Genomic DNA, 18738 nt, shown 5'->3' on the forward strand with positions numbered 1-18738 from the left:
CATCCGAATGTTTACACTTTTTACGGTTGTTTACGCGTCTCATCCGTCTCATCTGCTTCGATCCGCGAAAATTTGCTTAGTTTTTCTGCATAATTGGAGCGATTTATTGTGAAAATAAGCCTTCAGAATTTGCTACAAATTCTGCAGAACCATTCCACAGAACAAAAAACTAGTCGATCGAAAGTCGACTGCTCTCCACCTACCCAAACGAGAACGTTTTAGTTTCAATCCTGGATATCTCAACGAAAGCTGTTATGATGGATTACGAATTCAAGATGAAAACCCAACAGGAACGGGCCAAAGTCGAGGAGCTGTTCGACTACGAGGGCTGTAAGGTGGGCCGGGGAACGTACGGCCACGTCTACAAGGCGCGGCGCAAGGAAGGAAATGATAGTAAGGATTACGCGCTAAAGCAAATCGAGGGTACCGGGCTGTCCATGTCGGCCTGCCGAGAGATTGCGGTAGGTCACGATAAATAGGATCAAATTATTAACTTTTACTAATTTTTCTTTCTAATTTTAAAGTTGCTTCGTGAACTGAAGCACACGAACGTGATCAATCTGATCCGGGTGTTCCTGTCTCACACGGATAGAAAAGTCTGGCTTCTGTTCGACTATGCCGAACACGATTTATGGCACATTATTAAGTTTCATCGAGCTGCCAAGGCCGCCAAGAAACCAGTTATGGTTCCCAAGGGGATGGTTAAAAGCTTGCTCTATCAGATTCTAGATGGTATCCACTATTTGCACAGTAACTGGGTATTACACAGGGATTTGGTACGTTCAATCGGCATATTTTATAGATGCATTGAAATAACCACATTTTTTTTATTTTAAGAAACCAGCCAACATCCTGGTGATGGGAGAAGGTAACGAGCGAGGGCGAGTCAAGATCGCTGATATGGGATTCGCGCGATTGTTCAACGCTCCGTTGAAACCTCTGGCAGATCTTGACCCAGTTGTGGTCACTTTTTGGTACCGAGCACCCGAACTGCTTCTCGGAGCTCGTCATTACACAAAGGCAATTGGTAATCATTGAAATTGTTTCATTAAAAAAATATTTCTCAATATATATTTTTTTAAAGATATTTGGGCAATTGGTTGCATCTTTGCCGAACTTCTTACATCGGAACCGATTTTCCACTGTCGCCAGGAAGACATCAAAACCAGCAATCCGTATCACCACGATCAGCTCGACCGAATCTTTAACGTCATGGGTTTCCCTCAAGATAAAGATTGGGAAGACATAAGGAAAATGCCCGAACATCACACCCTGACGAAGGACTTCAAAAGGGCTAAGTATGTCTTCCAAATGTTCCCTATTGACCAGTAGTATAAGTTTTATTCTCCTATTTCAGTTACGCTAATTGTTCACTCGTAAAATATATGGAACGTCATAAGATTAAACCCGACAGCAAAGCGTTCCATCTGTTGCAAAAACTGCTGCTGATGGATCCTAACAAACGGATTACCTCGGAACAAGCAATGCAGGATCCTTACTTCTCGGAGGATCCTCTGCCAACGGGAGATGTGTTTGCTGGCTGCGCCATTCCCTATCCCAAGCGAGAGTTTTTGACAGATGATGATCAGGACCAGGACAAAGGCGAGAAACGCCAACAGCAGCAACAGCAAAATAATGTAATGTTCTACAGAGTGTTCTTGTTCATACATTTTTCAAATGATTTTATATATTTCCAGCAACAACAAGCTCAACAAAATCAACAACAGCAAGCCAATGTAAGTTTAAAACCTTTAACTATCTAAACTGATAAACTGATGTACAAGCTCGAACAAAAAATCTTCAGAAACTTGTGTAAAATTTGCAGTGCTCTCTTTTAAAGAAGCCGTTAAAAAGTGACGAAAAAAAAGTGCCATCTTTTGCTTGATTTGTAAATTTTGAACGGCGCAATAGATGGCACTGTTTCTAGATAGCTCTTTTGAAAGTAAGAGATTTTCAAGAGGGCGCAATTGTGTTTGAACTCATTCATAAATAAGTTTAAATACAATTAGATGAATTGCTCTATATAATTAGATGAACTACAAATAAATTTCAGCTGAGAAAAATAGCATCATTATAATGTTGTTACTAGAGAGACTGACGAAATGACAGATATACAAGATTGAATTATAAAATTCCAGAAAAGTATTCAAAATTTCAAATGCTATCATTTAAACCAGCCGAATCAACTTTTGAAGTACCTGATTCTTGGAAGAGCGCAACTGTATATGATCTCAAAAAATAATTAACTAACATCGTAGAGAATTCACAACAAGGTAAATTCATCTGGTTCATTTTACCTTGATTATTTTTACTAAAAAGGCTAACTAACAACTTTGAACAAGCCAGACGAACCAGTTATTTTATCCAGTTGAGCTTAAAATTAACAATCCAACGAAGAAATACAGATTCTAGGCTTCTCTGAGCGGCATTTTCACGCATCATATCTGTTTATATTAAGTGCTTCATGCTAGTTTGGAGCAGTTCGAAAAAACAGCTTTAAGCGTAAAATTTTGATACCGCAAATCAGAAATGTCTAACGAATCTTCAACATCAATTTGCGCGAAACTCGTCAATTAGATACGACCTTTTCAGAATTGACTAAAAGTTTGTTATTTTGTTTTGTTTACATTTCATTTTATACTCGACAGTTCTCCCTGGTGTCCTTGGAGACATCTGGTGGCTCAACCAAAAAACATAAAATTGATTCAAAACGGTCGTTAGGACTTTACACACTTTTTAAGGCTTAGCTTGTACATCAGGTTTTCTAACAGTTCGAAAAACTTTCTCTCCCTTGAAACAGAACCAACAACAGCAAGCAGCGAATGCAAATCAACAGCAACAACAGCAGCAGCAACAAATGCAACAGCAGCAACAACAACAGCAGGCTCAAATGGATCATAACGCAGCCAAACGGGCACGGATGGCTGGGCCCAACGGGGGGCAACCGGGAGGTCCCGGAGGAATGACACAACAAGAATACCAACAGCAGCAGCAACAACAGGCCGCCGCAGTGGCAGCCCAACAGCAACAACAGCAGCAGCAGCAACAACAGCAGCAGATGATGTTTAATAACGCGCAACAGGGCGGATTCCAGCAGCGGTATTGAATGTCTCATTTTAATCTGAACTTTTCTCCATATATTGATTGTAACACATGTAACCATATAATCAAAGTGTGGCTTCGTTCATAGAGAAATATTAGAGAAATGTCTTGATGTTTCGGAAAGGCCACACCAGTAATCTCTTGGTCTTTCAATGCGTGCAGAAAATAATCTGGGAAGCTTAATTTACGGTGGTTTAGTCAGTTTTAGATCGATAAAGTTCTTCTGTACAACGGAAAATTACATTTCTTTCCTCGTTTCCGGTATATAAAGGCAGAGTAAAGCATTAGAAAGTTCATGTGCTTAGTAGATTCATCCACAAAATCTGCTCACATGAAAACTAATGTGAATACTGAAATAAATGCGAAAGAATTAACTCATGACGAATAACTATGTCCATCAGTGTACCGTACCAGATTCTAAAACTTGTATAAAGCTTAGTTCTATAATTCTTTTTATCCACAGCTGCAGGAGCCAACCACCCGCATAATCAAATATCATACACTAAATCATTCAGACTATTCTGTTCTGATAACATGAATAGTGACTATTGAAGTAATCGTTCTTAAATCTTCTTGTTTTTAGCTGAATTTTCTATTTTTCATGCGACTTCGCTAGAAATGATAAAAAAATATATTTGAAAGATACGAGTAATAATTCTTAAAACACAACTAAGAACCCGCATAGCAAAGTATGATACACTTAAACGTCCGTATTATTCCATTCTGATAACATTAATAGTAACGTGTCAAATTGCATCTTGGCTCAATGTGTCTTTGCTAGAACGGAAAAATATTATTTCCGAAAGATACGATTGATATTCTTAAAATCAAAAAGATAATTTTTGCAACGCGATAAAACGATAACGAATTATTTTTGAAAGATTCAATAAATGGTGAAAAAAACAAATTGAGTATTTTTGCAACACGCCATCAATTTTGCTGCTGCCATTCCAAAACACGTGGCTGAGTTTGCCTGGGTTGTGAAAAAAATCTTCCGCGGCTTAGTTCGGGACAATTTTCAAGGAGTCGGAACGTTCGGAGATTGCACCTACTCTGATGGTAATGGTGAGTACCTTACTTGAAGTAATCTTAATCGAAAAAGGATGCCTATTAAAAAATATTTTTCCTTCCAGGAGCTGTAAGGCAATTTTAGGCGGCTTCAGACGAGGGCGCAAAATCGCAAACGAATCCGACGGGAGCGCCGAAGGATAATGAGATGGAAACGGTTTCAATATTGTGGCCACTACAGGTAACACCAACCCTCCCGATCTACATCCTCGGCACCATCTCAGCATCTCGGGAACATACTGCCTCAATGGAACCGCTTATAAAGTGTACGTTTTTAGTGTAGTGTGATTGTGTAGAGGTTCATTAATCTTATGTTTTAAAGAATTTTTTTTTTAATGTGTTATAATTAAATGTTGAATAAACAAACTTTAGTAACTCTAACTTATATTTATTTTTTACTAATCTTATTATTAATAATTGAAGATACATCGTATCATCCTCATTTTATGGGTAGATCATTAACAAAAGATAACATGTAAGATCCAACCAGTTCGTTGCATTTGAATCGTTGTTGAATCATAACTCTACTTAACAACCCGTTCACTGTATCGTAAAGTGTGTCCAAACGATACCCAAAACGATTCATATAATCATCCTTGAATAATCTGATAACTATTAGGGTAATCTTTTGGGTGTCTCAGGAGAAAGATTACAGTAATAGTCATTTTATGGTACTGATTTATGCGGGAATACATCTGAGTGTCTTCACTCAACAAAGCAAAATGGCGTGTGTTTTGAACAGTTGAAAGTGAGCATGCAGAAACTCGCAGTTAAAATTGGAATTTTTCCGCCCCGGATGTTTTTACCGGATTTAAAACCAACGGCCTCGCCTGGTTCCCTTTCGGCTTAGGTTTATGACATGAACGGGCTAGAAAAAGTCGTGCCAGGTAAGTCAGAAGCAGAAGATGATTCTTGCCCATAATATTTTCATTAAAACGAAGATCTTTTTGTTTCCAGCGAATATTTGGTAGCCAAAAGCACTTCTAGCAGCGGTGAAATTGTCGAGAAGGAAATCTCCAAAATGTTGGCCAAACAGTTCCATCATACCAAGCATACCAATGTGTGCTAGAGTACTTTGAAGTTTATGTGGCGAAACATGAAAAACAAAGGACGGCTGTGTGGTGGCGGCTTATAGAATACTACCACTGGGATACTGGTCCACGTCGTAAAAGGCGACTTATCCAGTACTTCCCATATGCGTTAGTCATTCTTCAAATGCGACTATCACATTGGGAGGGGGGGAAACTTGGCTTGGAATTTTGAAGTTCTAAGCCAAGTTTTCTTCAGGGAGGATTTACCAATTGTGCTTATTGCTATTAATGCGCATACACGAGTTGAATTCTCCTAAATTTTGTAAACACCCGCTTCAAGGTGGTTCTGTGCCTGCGGGCCCCAAAGTGGGGGTAGGAGGGTGTATAATAATCCTATCTTAAGCAGAACGTTGTTAAGGTCTGCACTATAGCCAGGCACTGGTGCAAAGGGCCGTATTTTTCCTGGCAACTCGTGGGATTCAGATTATACACACGATTTTTGAATTTTCATCCTGTATGGGATACCCCGCTTCATGCGTTGATAAGAAGGTGCAGGGGTTCTTGTGTGTGATGGAAATATGTGTGGAATTCTTTGATAGAAATGCTTTCTATTAAGGTTGCACAGATAAATCTGCAGCACAAAAGAACCGCTACACTGAACTTATGTCGTTTAATCCTTAATGGAACTGCATCAATCGCCTTGGTCCAAGAACCCTATTTCCGAAATGGAACTTTTTTCTTAGGGAATTTGCTCAAACCAAATTTTACTGGGTTCAGTGTAATTGGAATGACTAATGCCCGAATAATGCCTCGTGCATGTATATTGATAAACAATTCTTTAAATGCAACACTTATACCCAATCTAACAACAAGAGATATTTGCGTCGTCCAGGTTTCGCTGCCTGATAGAAAATACGTCTACTGTTCAGCATACTTACCATATGAACAATCATCCCCTACGGATGATTTAAAAAATGTCATTTCATTCTGTGAATCACAAAATATACCTCTTGTAATTGGCTGTGATGCCAATGCCCATCATTTTGTATGGGGTAGCTCAGATATCAATCTGAGAGGCTTAAATTTAATGGAATATTTAAGCAGCACTGATTTAGAAATTCTAAATGTAGGAAATAAACCAACTTTTGTTAGGTGTGACAGAGAAGAGGTGATTGACATCACACTTTGTTCAAGAACAATTTCTCAGGAAATTTCAAATTGGCATGTGCCTAACGAAGAATCGATTTCTGACCACAGGTTTATCTATTTTGAACACTCAGGTGAGTTTTTAGAAACAATTACATTCAGAAACCCAAGAACAACTAATTGGGACCTATATTTGGAGCATCTTGCTACTAAATTTCATGGATATACACCTGAAATTACTACTCCTTCTGAGTTGGATGAAGTGGTTGCAAAAACCACCGAAATTATTTTAAATTCTTATGAAGGAGCGTGTCCCTTACGAACGTTGAAATTCAACAAAAACACACACAAAATTTTCGAGGCCGGAATTTAGCAAAATTTTGCTCAAATTTGACCAGCTAGAAACTTAGCAATCAATTTAGCAATATTTTTTAACTGAAATTTTAGTAAACGAGAAAAAAAGTTAGCCGCCGCTGTTTTTACTCATATTTTTAGCAAAAACCGGAGAAAAAGATTGCCCGGATCCGTAATTTCATGTTCTGTTATTTTTTCTCTGGAGAATCAGGGGAATGTTTGATTATTGAGTAGAATACACAAATTTCATTCACTTATAATTTATTTTTAACATAAAAAAAAATCACACTTTTTGTAAAACGGAAATTCCGATCCTGGGAACGCACCTACTGGCTGGCGAAATCCCATGCCATCTTCAATAAAGAAAGCACCGGGGTGTTTGCCGGATGCAGCTTGTTTCCAGTTGTGCTCCTTCTTTATTGCCGGACTGTTGCGGGTTTCGTGTTGCAGTTTTAACCTGGTAGAAAAAAAACAAACACACAAATTTGAAATTTAAAAATTGGACAATCTAAACATTTTAAGATCGGACCTTACCTGTAAGCATCCGGTGTCGATTCAGATACCATTTAGTCGTGGAGTTGGCCACCACAAGAACCACCACCAACGAACATCCGGAACCGCACTTAATCGCGACAGCTTTTTGTTTTTCTCCCAACTGGCGCGGCGGCTGCTGTCTGTGAACAAAGCGGCTGAAAAACCTTCGTTTTACTAAAATCTAGTAAAATGACCTTTTTTATTACTAAAATCAAGTAAATGTAGCTTTTTGCTAACTGAACAGTAAAAAAATATTTTTGCTAACGGAAAGTAACAGCGAAATTTTGCTAAGTGGAGCCCCGAAAGTTTTGTGTGTACACACAAAATTTTCGAGGCCGGAATTTAGCAAAATTTTGCTCAAATTTGACCAGCTAGAAACTTAGCAATCAATTTAGCAATATTTTTTAACTGAAATTTTAGTAAACGAGAAAAAAAGTTAGCCGCCGCTGTTTTTACTCATATTTTTAGCAAAAACCGGAGAAAAAGATTGCCCGGATCCGTAATTTCATGTTCTGTTATTTTTTCTCTGGAGAATCAGGGGAATGTTTGATTATTGAGTAGAATACACAAATTTCATTCACTTATAATTTATTTTTAACATAAAAAAAAATCACACTTTTTGTAAAACGGAAATTCCGATCCTGGGAACGCACCTACTGGCTGGCGAAATCCCATGCCATCTTCAATAAAGAAAGCACCGGGGTGTTTGCCGGATGCAGCTTGTTTCCAGTTGTGCTCCTTCTTTATTGCCGGACTGTTGCGGGTTTCGTGTTGCAGTTTTAACCTGGTAGAAAAAAAACAAACACACAAATTTGAAATTTAAAAATTGGACAATCTAAACATTTTAAGATCGGACCTTACCTGTAAGCATCCGGTGTCGATTCAGATACCATTTAGTCGTGGAGTTGGCCACCACAAGAACCACCACCAACGAACATCCGGAACCGCACTTAATCGCGACAGCTTTTTGTTTTTCTCCCAACTGGCGCGGCGGCTGCTGTCTGTGAACAAAGCGGCTGAAAAACCTTCGTTTTACTAAAATCTAGTAAAATGACCTTTTTTATTACTAAAATCAAGTAAATGTAGCTTTTTGCTAACTGAACAGTAAAAAAATATTTTTGCTAACGGAAAGTAACAGCGAAATTTTGCTAAGTGGAGCCCCGAAAGTTTTGTGTGTACACACAAAATTTTCGAGGCCGGAATTTAGCAAAATTTTGCTCAAATTTGACCAGCTAGAAACTTAGCAATCAATTTAGCAATATTTTTTAACTGAAATTTTAGTAAACGAGAAAAAAAGTTAGCCGCCGCTGTTTTTACTCATATTTTTAGCAAAAACCGGAGAAAAAGATTGCCCGGATCCGTAATTTCATGTTCTGTTATTTTTTCTCTGGAGAATCAGGGGAATGTTTGATTATTGAGTAGAATACACAAATTTCATTCACTTATAATTTATTTTTAACATAAAAAAAAATCACACTTTTTGTAAAACGGAAATTCCGATCCTGGGAACGCACCTACTGGCTGGCGAAATCCCATGCCATCTTCAATAAAGAAAGCACCGGGGTGTTTGCCGGATGCAGCTTGTTTCCAGTTGTGCTCCTTCTTTATTGCCGGACTGTTGCGGGTTTCGTGTTGCAGTTTTAACCTGGTAGAAAAAAAACAAACACACAAATTTGAAATTTAAAAATTGGACAATCTAAACATTTTAAGATCGGACCTTACCTGTAAGCATCCGGTGTCGATTCAGATACCATTTAGTCGTGGAGTTGGCCACCACAAGAACCACCACCAACGAACATCCGGAACCGCACTTAATCGCGACAGCTTTTTGTTTTTCTCCCAACTGGCGCGGCGGCTGCTGTCTGTGAACAAAGCGGCTGAAAAACCTTCGTTTTACTAAAATCTAGTAAAATGACCTTTTTTATTACTAAAATCAAGTAAATGTAGCTTTTTGCTAACTGAACAGTAAAAAAATATTTTTGCTAACGGAAAGTAACAGCGAAATTTTGCTAAGTGGAGCCCCGAAAGTTTTGTGTGTACACACAAAATTTTCGAGGCCGGAATTTAGCAAAATTTTGCTCAAATTTGACCAGCTAGAAACTTAGCAATCAATTTAGCAATATTTTTTAACTGAAATTTTAGTAAACGAGAAAAAAAGTTAGCCGCCGCTGTTTTTACTCATATTTTTAGCAAAAACCGGAGAAAAAGATTGCCCGGATCCGTAATTTCATGTTCTGTTATTTTTTCTCTGGAGAATCAGGGGAATGTTTGATTATTGAGTAGAATACACAAATTTCATTCACTTATAATTTATTTTTAACATAAAAAAAAATCACACTTTTTGTAAAACGGAAATTCCGATCCTGGGAACGCACCTACTGGCTGGCGAAATCCCATGCCATCTTCAATAAAGAAAGCACCGGGGTGTTTGCCGGATGCAGCTTGTTTCCAGTTGTGCTCCTTCTTTATTGCCGGACTGTTGCGGGTTTCGTGTTGCAGTTTTAACCTGGTAGAAAAAAAACAAACACACAAATTTGAAATTTAAAAATTGGACAATCTAAACATTTTAAGATCGGACCTTACCTGTAAGCATCCGGTGTCGATTCAGATACCATTTAGTCGTGGAGTTGGCCACCACAAGAACCACCACCAACGAACATCCGGAACCGCACTTAATCGCGACAGCTTTTTGTTTTTCTCCCAACTGGCGCGGCGGCTGCTGTCTGTGAACAAAGCGGCTGAAAAACCTTCGTTTTACTAAAATCTAGTAAAATGACCTTTTTTATTACTAAAATCAAGTAAATGTAGCTTTTTGCTAACTGAACAGTAAAAAAATATTTTTGCTAACGGAAAGTAACAGCGAAATTTTGCTAAGTGGAGCCCCGAAAGTTTTGTGTGCAGTACACCATGGTGGAACTCAAATCTTAGTAAATTACGAAAAAACTGCAGACGCTCTTGGAACCGAAGGCGCACGGAAGGTTTTGATGCTTTCAAGTTGGCTCGCAGAGTTTACCGGAAAGCAACAAGAGCTGTCGAACGCTCAAGTTGGCAGAGCTACTGCACAAACATTTCAAGCTTGCACGAAGCAAGTAGGTTAAATAAAGTCTTAGCCAAATCAAAAGATTATCAGGTTTCATACCTTAAAACCCCTAGTGGTGATTATACATCAAACGACGAAGAAACATTAAGTTGTCTATTCAATACTCACTTTCCAGGATGTGTTGATCAAGATTCATCGATAGAGCCTGAGTTCTTTTCTGGAAGTCTAGATTCCTTGCATTTTGCTCGGAAAATAGTTACTACAGAATCGATCAAATGGGCAATCGATGGTTTTGCTCAATACAAATCTCCTGGAAGTGACGGTTTATTTCCAGTTTTGCTTCAAAAAGGTTTCGATCATTTCAAACACATATTAAGAAAAATAATGATAAGCAGTTTTGCTCATGGATATATACCTAAATTTTGGCGGCAGATAGCCGTGAAATTCATCCCTAAAGGGGGACGATCATCATACGACGAAGCCAAAAGCTTTCGTCCTATTAGTCTAAGTTCATTTCTATTAAAAGCACTTGAACGTTTAATTGATCATCATATCAGGCAAGAATGCCTTGTCCAACATCCGCTTAATGCGACACAACATGCATACCAAACAGGAAAATCAACATTAACTCTTCTGCACAACGTAGTACATAATATTGAAAATAGTTTTTCACAGAAAGAATCATGTCTAGGAGCATTTCTAGACATAGAAGGAGCATTTGATAATGTCTCGTTTACATCAATAATGGATGCGGCACTACTTCATGGAGTGCCTAGTGTTATAACTAACTGGATTAGCGCAATGCTAAGTAACAGGAATCTTCGTTCGTCTTTAAGACAGGCTTCAATAACAAAAGTTAGCACACGTGGTTGCCCACAGGGAGGTGTACTATCACCTCTTTTGTGGAACCTAGTTGCAGACGGCTTGTTGAGAAAACTCAATGACCGTGGAATACCAACCTATGGATTCGCAGATGATTATCTTCTGCTGGTAAGAGGTTTGTGCATAAGCACATTATTTGATATAATGCAACAAGCTCTGCGCTCTGTTGAACGATGGTGTTCTCATGTTGAACTTTCAGTTAATCCTCTAAAAACTAATATTGTTTTGTTTACTAAAAAACGTATCACCCGCGGGGTGCGCCCTCTGCTGTTTTATGGTTCCGAAATCACCGTGTCTGATCAAGTTAAATATTTGGGTGTCATTCTTGACTCCAAATTAAACTGGTCAGATCACATCGAATTCAGAACCAAAAAAGCATGCATGGCCTTCGGACAATGCCGACGTGCAATCGGGAAAAACTGGGGACTCAAACCCAAACATATTCACTGGATTTACTCCACAATAGTAAGACCAATTCTGGCCTATGGGTGTCTAGTGTGGTGGCAGAAAGGAGAAGTTGCAACAGTTCGGACTAAACTAAATCACCTTCAAAGAATGTGTCTTTTGGGGATGTCCGGATCGTTCACTACAACTCCTACTGCAGCACTAGAGGCTCTGTTTTCTATCAAACCTCTAGACTTGTTCCTAAAACAGGAAGCCTTCTCATGTGCTTTTCGTCTACAGGCAGTTGGTCTCTGGCTGTCAGGAAATATCGAAAGATCATCGAGTTATACAAATGTGTGGCCTGAATTAGTTAGATTAAACAAGTTTAATCTAGCGCCAAACGATTTAACACTCTCGAGTAGTTTTCCCTACATGGGGTTTAAAGTCAAATTTCCTTCTCCTCAAGAATGGTTATCAGGTTTCGTAGAGGACCAAATGTCCTCTCATATTGTATTCTATACTGACGGTTCATTATCAAACGGCCGTGCAGGTGCAGGAATTTACTGCCACGAGTTGAACATAGAACATGCTCAACCTCTAGGTAAATATTGTACAGTCTTTCAGGCTGAGCTATATGCTATTATGTACGGAGTGCAAATTGCACTTCAAAAGAAGATTATGTTCAGAACCATTTATTTCTGTTCAGATAGCCAAGCAGCTATCAAATCACTCAGTGCTTCCAGTTCTAGATCAAAACTGGTAATCGCATGCCGTAAAGCAATCGAAGAACTTGCTGAAGGCAATGGATTAAACCTTCTATGGGTACCCGGACATAAGGGAATTTTTGGAAACGAATGCGCCGACGAACTCGCTAGAGCTGGGTCGGAAAAGGAATTTTACGGACCAGAGCCGGCTGTCCCAATATCACCATGTTGGTTCAGAAACCAAATTCAAACTTGGTCCTCTAACCAGCATGAACGATACTGGGAAGAGTTGGACACTTGTCGTCAAACTAAATTATTTTTAGAAAAACCATCTCCAATCATATCAAGTTACTTATTAACTTTAAATAAATCTCATTGCAGCATCTTGATCAGAGCACTCTCCGGTCATTGCAAACTCAACTATCACATGCACAACATTCAGCGTGCTGAATCTCCAGTATGTGGAAGTTGTGAATCAGATGTGGAAGATCCCTTCCATCTTATATGTAACTGTCCCTCATTTGCCAGACTACGTTTTCGTACTCTGGGATCTTACGCTTTAAGCGAATCTGAGTTTAAGAAATTAAACTTAAAAAACATTCTATCATTCCTTACCGAATGTAGAAAAGAGCTTTAATGCTAATAATCCCTAGTGGAAAGGTCTTATGCCATCTTAAATAGATTGAATTTATTTCTTCCTTTTATAGGATTTTCAGGTTTCTCAGGTAAATGATGAAATCTTGGATAAAAAAAAGGCTAGGCACAATTTTCCCGTATGTTTGGATAACGTGCCGCTATTAAGCCTACCCCCATTCTGATACCTGATACCTGATCCATCATACCAAGCATACCAATGTGTGCTAGAGTACTTTGAAGTTTATGTGGCGAAACATGAAAAACAAAGGACGGCTGCTACGGTTCCCGAGTCGTACCTTGCAGCAACAAGAGCCTGGAAAAGACAAAGCTGCTGGAAATGCGGCTTCAGCTACACCTTCTTTGGTTGAAAATACTGCTGCAGCAAAACTTCCATCGGTGGCGGGAAGTTAACCTTTTCGCAACTCCAAGGTTAACGCAGGGGAGTTCTAGCTGCGATGTAAACAGTGGCATCAAAAGAAAAAAAACAAGTACGTATAAAAAGAGCACAAGGAATATAGGCTCGTTAGTAACGCCAGCAACGGGGACTTCACCTTTTCGTCCTGCTTACCGGATACCAAAACCAATGCTTGGCCTGATTTTCATCCGGCTAAGGTGGATGACACAAGAATGTCTCTAATTTTACAAGTTAAGGAACTGGATCGAGTCATGCCGAATAATACAGGAACTGGGTAATATGATTTTTGTCCATTTATATTTTCAGTTAAATGATGACCTTTTTTGTCTTCAAGGAAACCTTAGGTGACCAAATTTACCACTACTGATAACTCGCCGTAAGGAGTTAAAATATTCAGTGAACACCTGAGAACCAGTGCGTAAGAATGCTTCTTGTCTAGGTATAATTTTGACTAAAAATGACGACCTTTTTGTATTCCAGGAAACGTTCGGTGACTGAATGTAATACTACTGGCTGCGGTGATATCATCGAGGAAGGAAGTCAAGTCAAGTTACCTGTTTTAAAGTCACAATGTTGGAGAACTTCGAATTTCAACTGACGAAACAGAAGCACAAAAGGCGGCTCCGGTACCTTGCAAGTATGAAAGTCAGTCAGTACACAGAAAAAAAATCTGAATCCTTAACAACACTGAAATTGAAAAACCTTTAATATTACATGACGTCGAACGCGATTTATTGATGTAAATTTATGGATTGAAAAAAGTTGAATCCATAATAGCACTGAATTTTAATGACATGAATATTACTTGACACGGAACGCGATTATTTTATATAAATTTCCATCACATATGATGTAAATAAAAAGAAGCATCACATATGACGGAATTTTCAGTGCGAATTAAATATTACACGTCTTAAATATTTACATGTCTTTAAAATTTTACACGTCTGTTGAAATTCATAGACGTGTAATATTCAACTCTCTCTGAAAATTCCATCATATGTGATGCTTTTTTTTCGTTACATCATATATGCTGTAATTTTACAAATGGAGCCATGGAGTTTATTTAATATTACATTACACAATGATGACATGTAAAAATAAAAACTGTCAAAAACAGGAACACGAATGTAAACAGAGTGTTTAGTCAAGTCTTGAACCAAAGTATTTTGTTAAAGCAGTTAGCTTCTCAGTCCATCGATATCGTTGGTTCCGGATTCTCCGAATAGCAGCGGCAGCAGAAGTGGTTTTGGAAGCGGCCCACACTACTCTGCTTAGATCCGGTACTTCGAAAGAAAGTGAAAGGTGATGAAAGTGCCTTTTAAAATTAATGAATCATTAAAATGTGTTTGTAGATTGATAAAATAAATGAAATTTATTATTAAAAGATTGTTTCTTGTAAAAAGATTAAAAAACTCCATTGAATCTGGTCAATATAAAAGTAAATAAAACAAATTCCAATAGGATTTTTACGGAATTCAGTGGCTTTGAAATTTACATCACTTTCATATTACACGCTGCATAATATTACAGGCGTGTAATGTATAACTGGCACTGAAAATTCCGTCATATATGATGCTTCTTTTTATTTACATCATATGTGATGTAATTTTCCAGATTTTTTTGGTAGTGTGTAGGTATGGAGTACGATTATTGCCAATGTAGTGAGTTCTAGCTTCGAAAAATAAAACAATAGCGGCATCTAAAGGAAAATGAAAGTCGAACATGAACACCAAAAGAAAATACTTTCATGGCTCCCATGAAAGAGTTTCACATAGAAAATACCATTTTTTTTTGGTGGATCTTAAGAGGTACATAATTGAATAATTTAGGTAAGAGTTTTGTTATGCATTAAGATTTTTATATTAAATTTTAAATAACAATTTCAACCAAACAATCACAACTGTTTTCGAGGACTCTTAGCTAAGAATGAAAAAGGTATCAGATCTCAGTTTTATTTATTAAACACGTACGTATTATCAAAGATATTATATTCTATCAAGATATTGTCAATTGCATGAATTTTTAGACTATTGAGAGAATCTGATTTGACAGATAACAATTCCGCACTCACTAACACCATCACATTCTTTATATAAACTATCATGTGCTAAAAGTTGAAAAGGGACTATATGAAAAAAGGACCAACATCAGAGTTCAGTTACCTCAAATTATTTCTTCCAAAAAATCAACTTTCATATGCACCTTTGCCGTCTTTAACAAACTGCGCTGATTGCACCTATTTAGACCCACACAGTAAATGAAAATTACCGAGTTCGGTAATTTTTTTACCGAAATCCTAACATGTGTAAATCGTTAAACTGTTCGGTAATTTTTTCGGTAAAAAGTATACGAACATCGGTAAATGAAGAATCGATTTACCGATATTCGTTTATTTTTTACCGAAAAAATTACCGAACAGTTTAACGATTTACACATGTTAGGATTTCGGTAAAAAAATTACCGAACTCGGTAATTTTTGTTTACTGTGCACGTGCAAATAATTTGCGCGCAGTAAAATCTGCTCACAGACCTATACATAGACAATGACACATATCGATATTCTTTACATCTTTGGATAAAATTGAATCAAAAACAATTGCGACTGGTGTGTCAGTAAAAATTGTCAGTGAATCCATATTTGTTTGGCTAATTTTTCAGAAATTCGAACAACGCCCGAAATGTATGATTTATTTGTTCCACTTACATGCTTGTACCCAAATGTACAGAATGCATTCTGTTTTCTGTTCGTTTCTTTTCATTTGTTGATCGGTCAATTTTCGTTATTAAACTCCTTGGTTAGCATTTCAATTTTCGCCAGAACAATAACGATTATGCCGTTTGGAAATGTGATTCGAAAATCAGAAGCGAGCAACGCTGATTTGAAAAACTGACACAGGTTGTCTATGTGTGCGTCAGTGCGAAAATATTTCTGCGTGGAAATTATTTGCACAGGAGTCTAAATAGGTGCAATTTCCGCAATACCCGGCTGCATAGTTTTTCAAACAAGTAGTCTGGGACATCATCTCTTTGTTTACGATGCTGCCACCAACGGAAAAGTCTTCAAGCTTTCAACTTTCATTCAAGCTTGCAAACACATAAGTTTTGCATTTGACCGACGAAACAACCATGGTGTGTATATATAAGAGGTGACCATGTTGGTTTTGCAACTGCGAAATTTATGAAGTTTGTTTTAAATTTGATCTCTATAGTTTAAGGCCGAGATTCAATATATTTGAAGATAATTTAGATTCTCAGATTCAAAAAGGCATACGGCCATACAAGCGGCAATCAGAGCAAAACAAAACAATTTTAAATTATCATCATGTTTTTAAAGCAGTAATTGATCATGACATAGCCGGCAGAATTTGTGTGACTACAATTATCTAACTATAGTGAAAATTCAAGCTAAACGGTCCTGTGATTTCAAATTTTATTTTATTTTTTACTTTTATCTAAACATACATATCTGAAGAAATAAGGAAGAAGTGCACACGGTTCTAGGGGTCATTTCGACCAGATGTTTCTGAAGTTTGGTTTTTTCATTGATGATTGATGTTTGCTCCAATTTGCAAACAAAAAACAAAATAATTAGAATGGGATGAATGGAAATGCTGCATCGTCAGCAACAGTTCGGCTTTTTTTTTTGAGCTCTTTTATAATCTTCGAAAAGCTCTTGTAGGTGTTTTTGTGTCAATTTTTTAGTTCTTTAGACCGGCGACGGCATGTAGGTTTCCAGGAACATGATCGTCTGATGTCCGTGAACAAATAAATTCGGAAACAGTCCTGCATTTGGAACGATGTTCAAGGAAAGGGTCAATGTCACATTCTGGTGGCCTCTGAAAAACAAAATCAAATTATCAGATCGAAAACAAGAAATCTTTTAAAGTTCGAAACTTACCTCAAACCATTGCCATTATTCCAGAAAAGTATGTACTTGGTGTTCATGTTCTTGAAGTCCAGCAGGGTATTTTCGCCCCGCAGGATCATTTTGTCCCACCTGATTGAGCTCGTTCCATTCCATCTGGTATTCGGCCGTCAGATACCGGAACAGCCGCTTCACACTCCAGTTCAACAACGTTTTCAGGATGGCATTGAGATCGAACGGCAAGAAGCTTTTTTCCGAGAAGCGCTGAAGTCCGGAACGTTTTTGCTGCAAGATTTGATTGAAAATCGAATCACTCCCATCCCAAAACGAAATCACTTACGTGGTCTAAATTTTCAAAACTATATCATGATTAATCCGAGCCAGATTTCGGTTATCGTTGAAGAAAGTTGACGTAACTCAAGCACCAGAACGTCCCATCGAATGTGGTGTAAACAAGAACTCCAAAGCATGCTGTTAAAATTTTCGAATTAATGGTTAAAGCCTTATTCGTCAATATTATTTTGGCGCTAGTGTTCTGTCCCCAAAATTTCTCAGAAGCCGATAGTACCTGGTATTATGTATGTACGTATATATTCTAAATGAATAAACTTCTGAATCGAAACCAAATTTTAATATAGTCAGAACGAATAATTACTTCAAAGTGTTGCTTAGAATAGAATTGAAAATTTAAAATCAAGAAGAAAAAGTACGACATCAAGAAAAAAAACTTGAATAACACGGAAGAGTGTTAGACTAAATTGTCTAAATCCCTGTTAACGGGAACAGCACCGGTTCCAACAATGCGAGGGTCGGTAGTCGACAATACACTAACAAGGATGGCATCGGGAACAGGGGTGTCAGGTGTCCTGATTTTTCAGGATTTGTCCTGATTTTCTAGAGGCCGTCCTGATTTTTCAAAAACGCTTGAATTGTCCTGATTTTTTAAAAAATGGCCCTTAAAATGTCCTGATTTGTCCTGATTTTTGAAAAATATCTAAATTATAACTAAATTTATTGTTGAATGATGAGAAAACCAAAAAAATCTTCAATAAAATAGTTTAACCAATGAAAATCTTTGGTTCAAATGATATTCAAATGGTGTTTTCGACATGACCTGCTGGCCAGCCAAGGTTCTTCTCGCTTCTGTTGCATAATTCGAGGCGTTTTCAGCACCTATATTTCGCCTTTAGCTATGCAAACTAACCAGAACTGCATGTTATTTTCACCAATTTAGTGGTGTCCTGAAAAATCCTGATTTTTCCATCGCGGTGTCCTGATTTTTGAAAAAAACGACCTGGCACCTCTGATCGGGAACAACAGCGTGAACAGTGTTTTTTAAATGTATGTGTTGTGAATAAAATGCAATAAAAACTATTTTAAAATTGACTTTCATTTCAATAATTTTAATTTTAATAATTATATTAAAAGTTCACGATATGTTGTATCGTTATTTTTTTTATGAGAAAATCATTAAGTGAAGATTCCACGTATGATACAACTTGCTCGGAACGAGTAGAAAAAAGCAAAAAAAATGAATGGTTACTCTACTTAACGACCCGTTCTCTGTATCGTAA

At 37.7% G+C, this 18738-nt stretch overlaps 2 protein-coding genes and 1 pseudogene across 3 annotated transcripts; 2 read left to right on the forward strand and 1 right to left on the reverse strand.

The window, feature by feature from the left end:
• LOC129744868 (cyclin-dependent kinase 8) lies at positions 1–3261 on the forward strand. The gene is made up of 7 exons (XM_055737609.1): positions 1–461; positions 525–776; positions 838–1027; positions 1085–1298; positions 1358–1637; positions 1698–1736; positions 2801–3261. The coding sequence occupies exons 1-7, from the start codon at positions 255–257 to the stop codon at positions 3104–3106; spliced, it is 1488 nt and encodes a 495-aa protein (XP_055593584.1). The 5' UTR covers positions 1–254; the 3' UTR covers positions 3107–3261.
• Positions 3262–10966: 7705 nt separating this feature from the next.
• LOC129747881 (uncharacterized) lies at positions 10967–13841 on the forward strand. Of its 2 annotated transcripts, none has more exons than XM_055742260.1 (3): positions 10967–13570; positions 13631–13710; positions 13777–13841. In XM_055742260.1, exon 1 carries the CDS (start codon positions 11020–11022, stop codon positions 12880–12882), a length of 1863 nt encoding a protein of 620 aa, XP_055598235.1. In that variant the 5' UTR covers positions 10967–11019; the 3' UTR covers positions 12883–13570; positions 13631–13710; positions 13777–13841. The 2 variants fall into 2 exon arrangements, with proteins under 2 accessions (XP_055598235.1, XP_055598237.1); XM_055742262.1 differs by having other exon boundaries at positions 13631–13714; positions 13777–13837.
• Positions 13842–16722: 2881 nt separating this feature from the next.
• Positions 16723–18020, reverse strand: LOC129749247 (signal peptidase complex subunit 3-like; annotated as a pseudogene).
• Between the last annotated feature and the right edge of the window lie 718 nt (positions 18021–18738).

The sequence above is a fragment of the Uranotaenia lowii genome, chromosome 2 (assembly GCF_029784155.1).
Source record: "Uranotaenia lowii strain MFRU-FL chromosome 2, ASM2978415v1, whole genome shotgun sequence".
NCBI lineage: Eukaryota > Metazoa > Arthropoda > Insecta > Diptera > Culicidae > Uranotaenia > Uranotaenia lowii.

Bases quoted from the DNA above. Each gene is read 5' to 3' on its own strand.
- LOC129744868 (XM_055737609.1), top strand. From the start codon at position 255: ATGATGGATTACGAATTCAAGATGAAAACCCAACAGGAACGGGCCAAA. The intron at 462-524 runs GTAGGTCACGAT...CTAATTTTAAAG, and splicing joins CGGCCTGCCGAGAGATTGCG to TTGCTTCGTGAACTGAAGCA. The intron at 1,299-1,357 runs GTATGTCTTCCA...CTCCTATTTCAG, and splicing joins AAGGACTTCAAAAGGGCTAA to TTACGCTAATTGTTCACTCG.
- LOC129747881 (XM_055742260.1), top strand. From the start codon at position 11,020: ATGGATGCGGCACTACTTCATGGAGTGCCTAGTGTTATAACTAACTGG.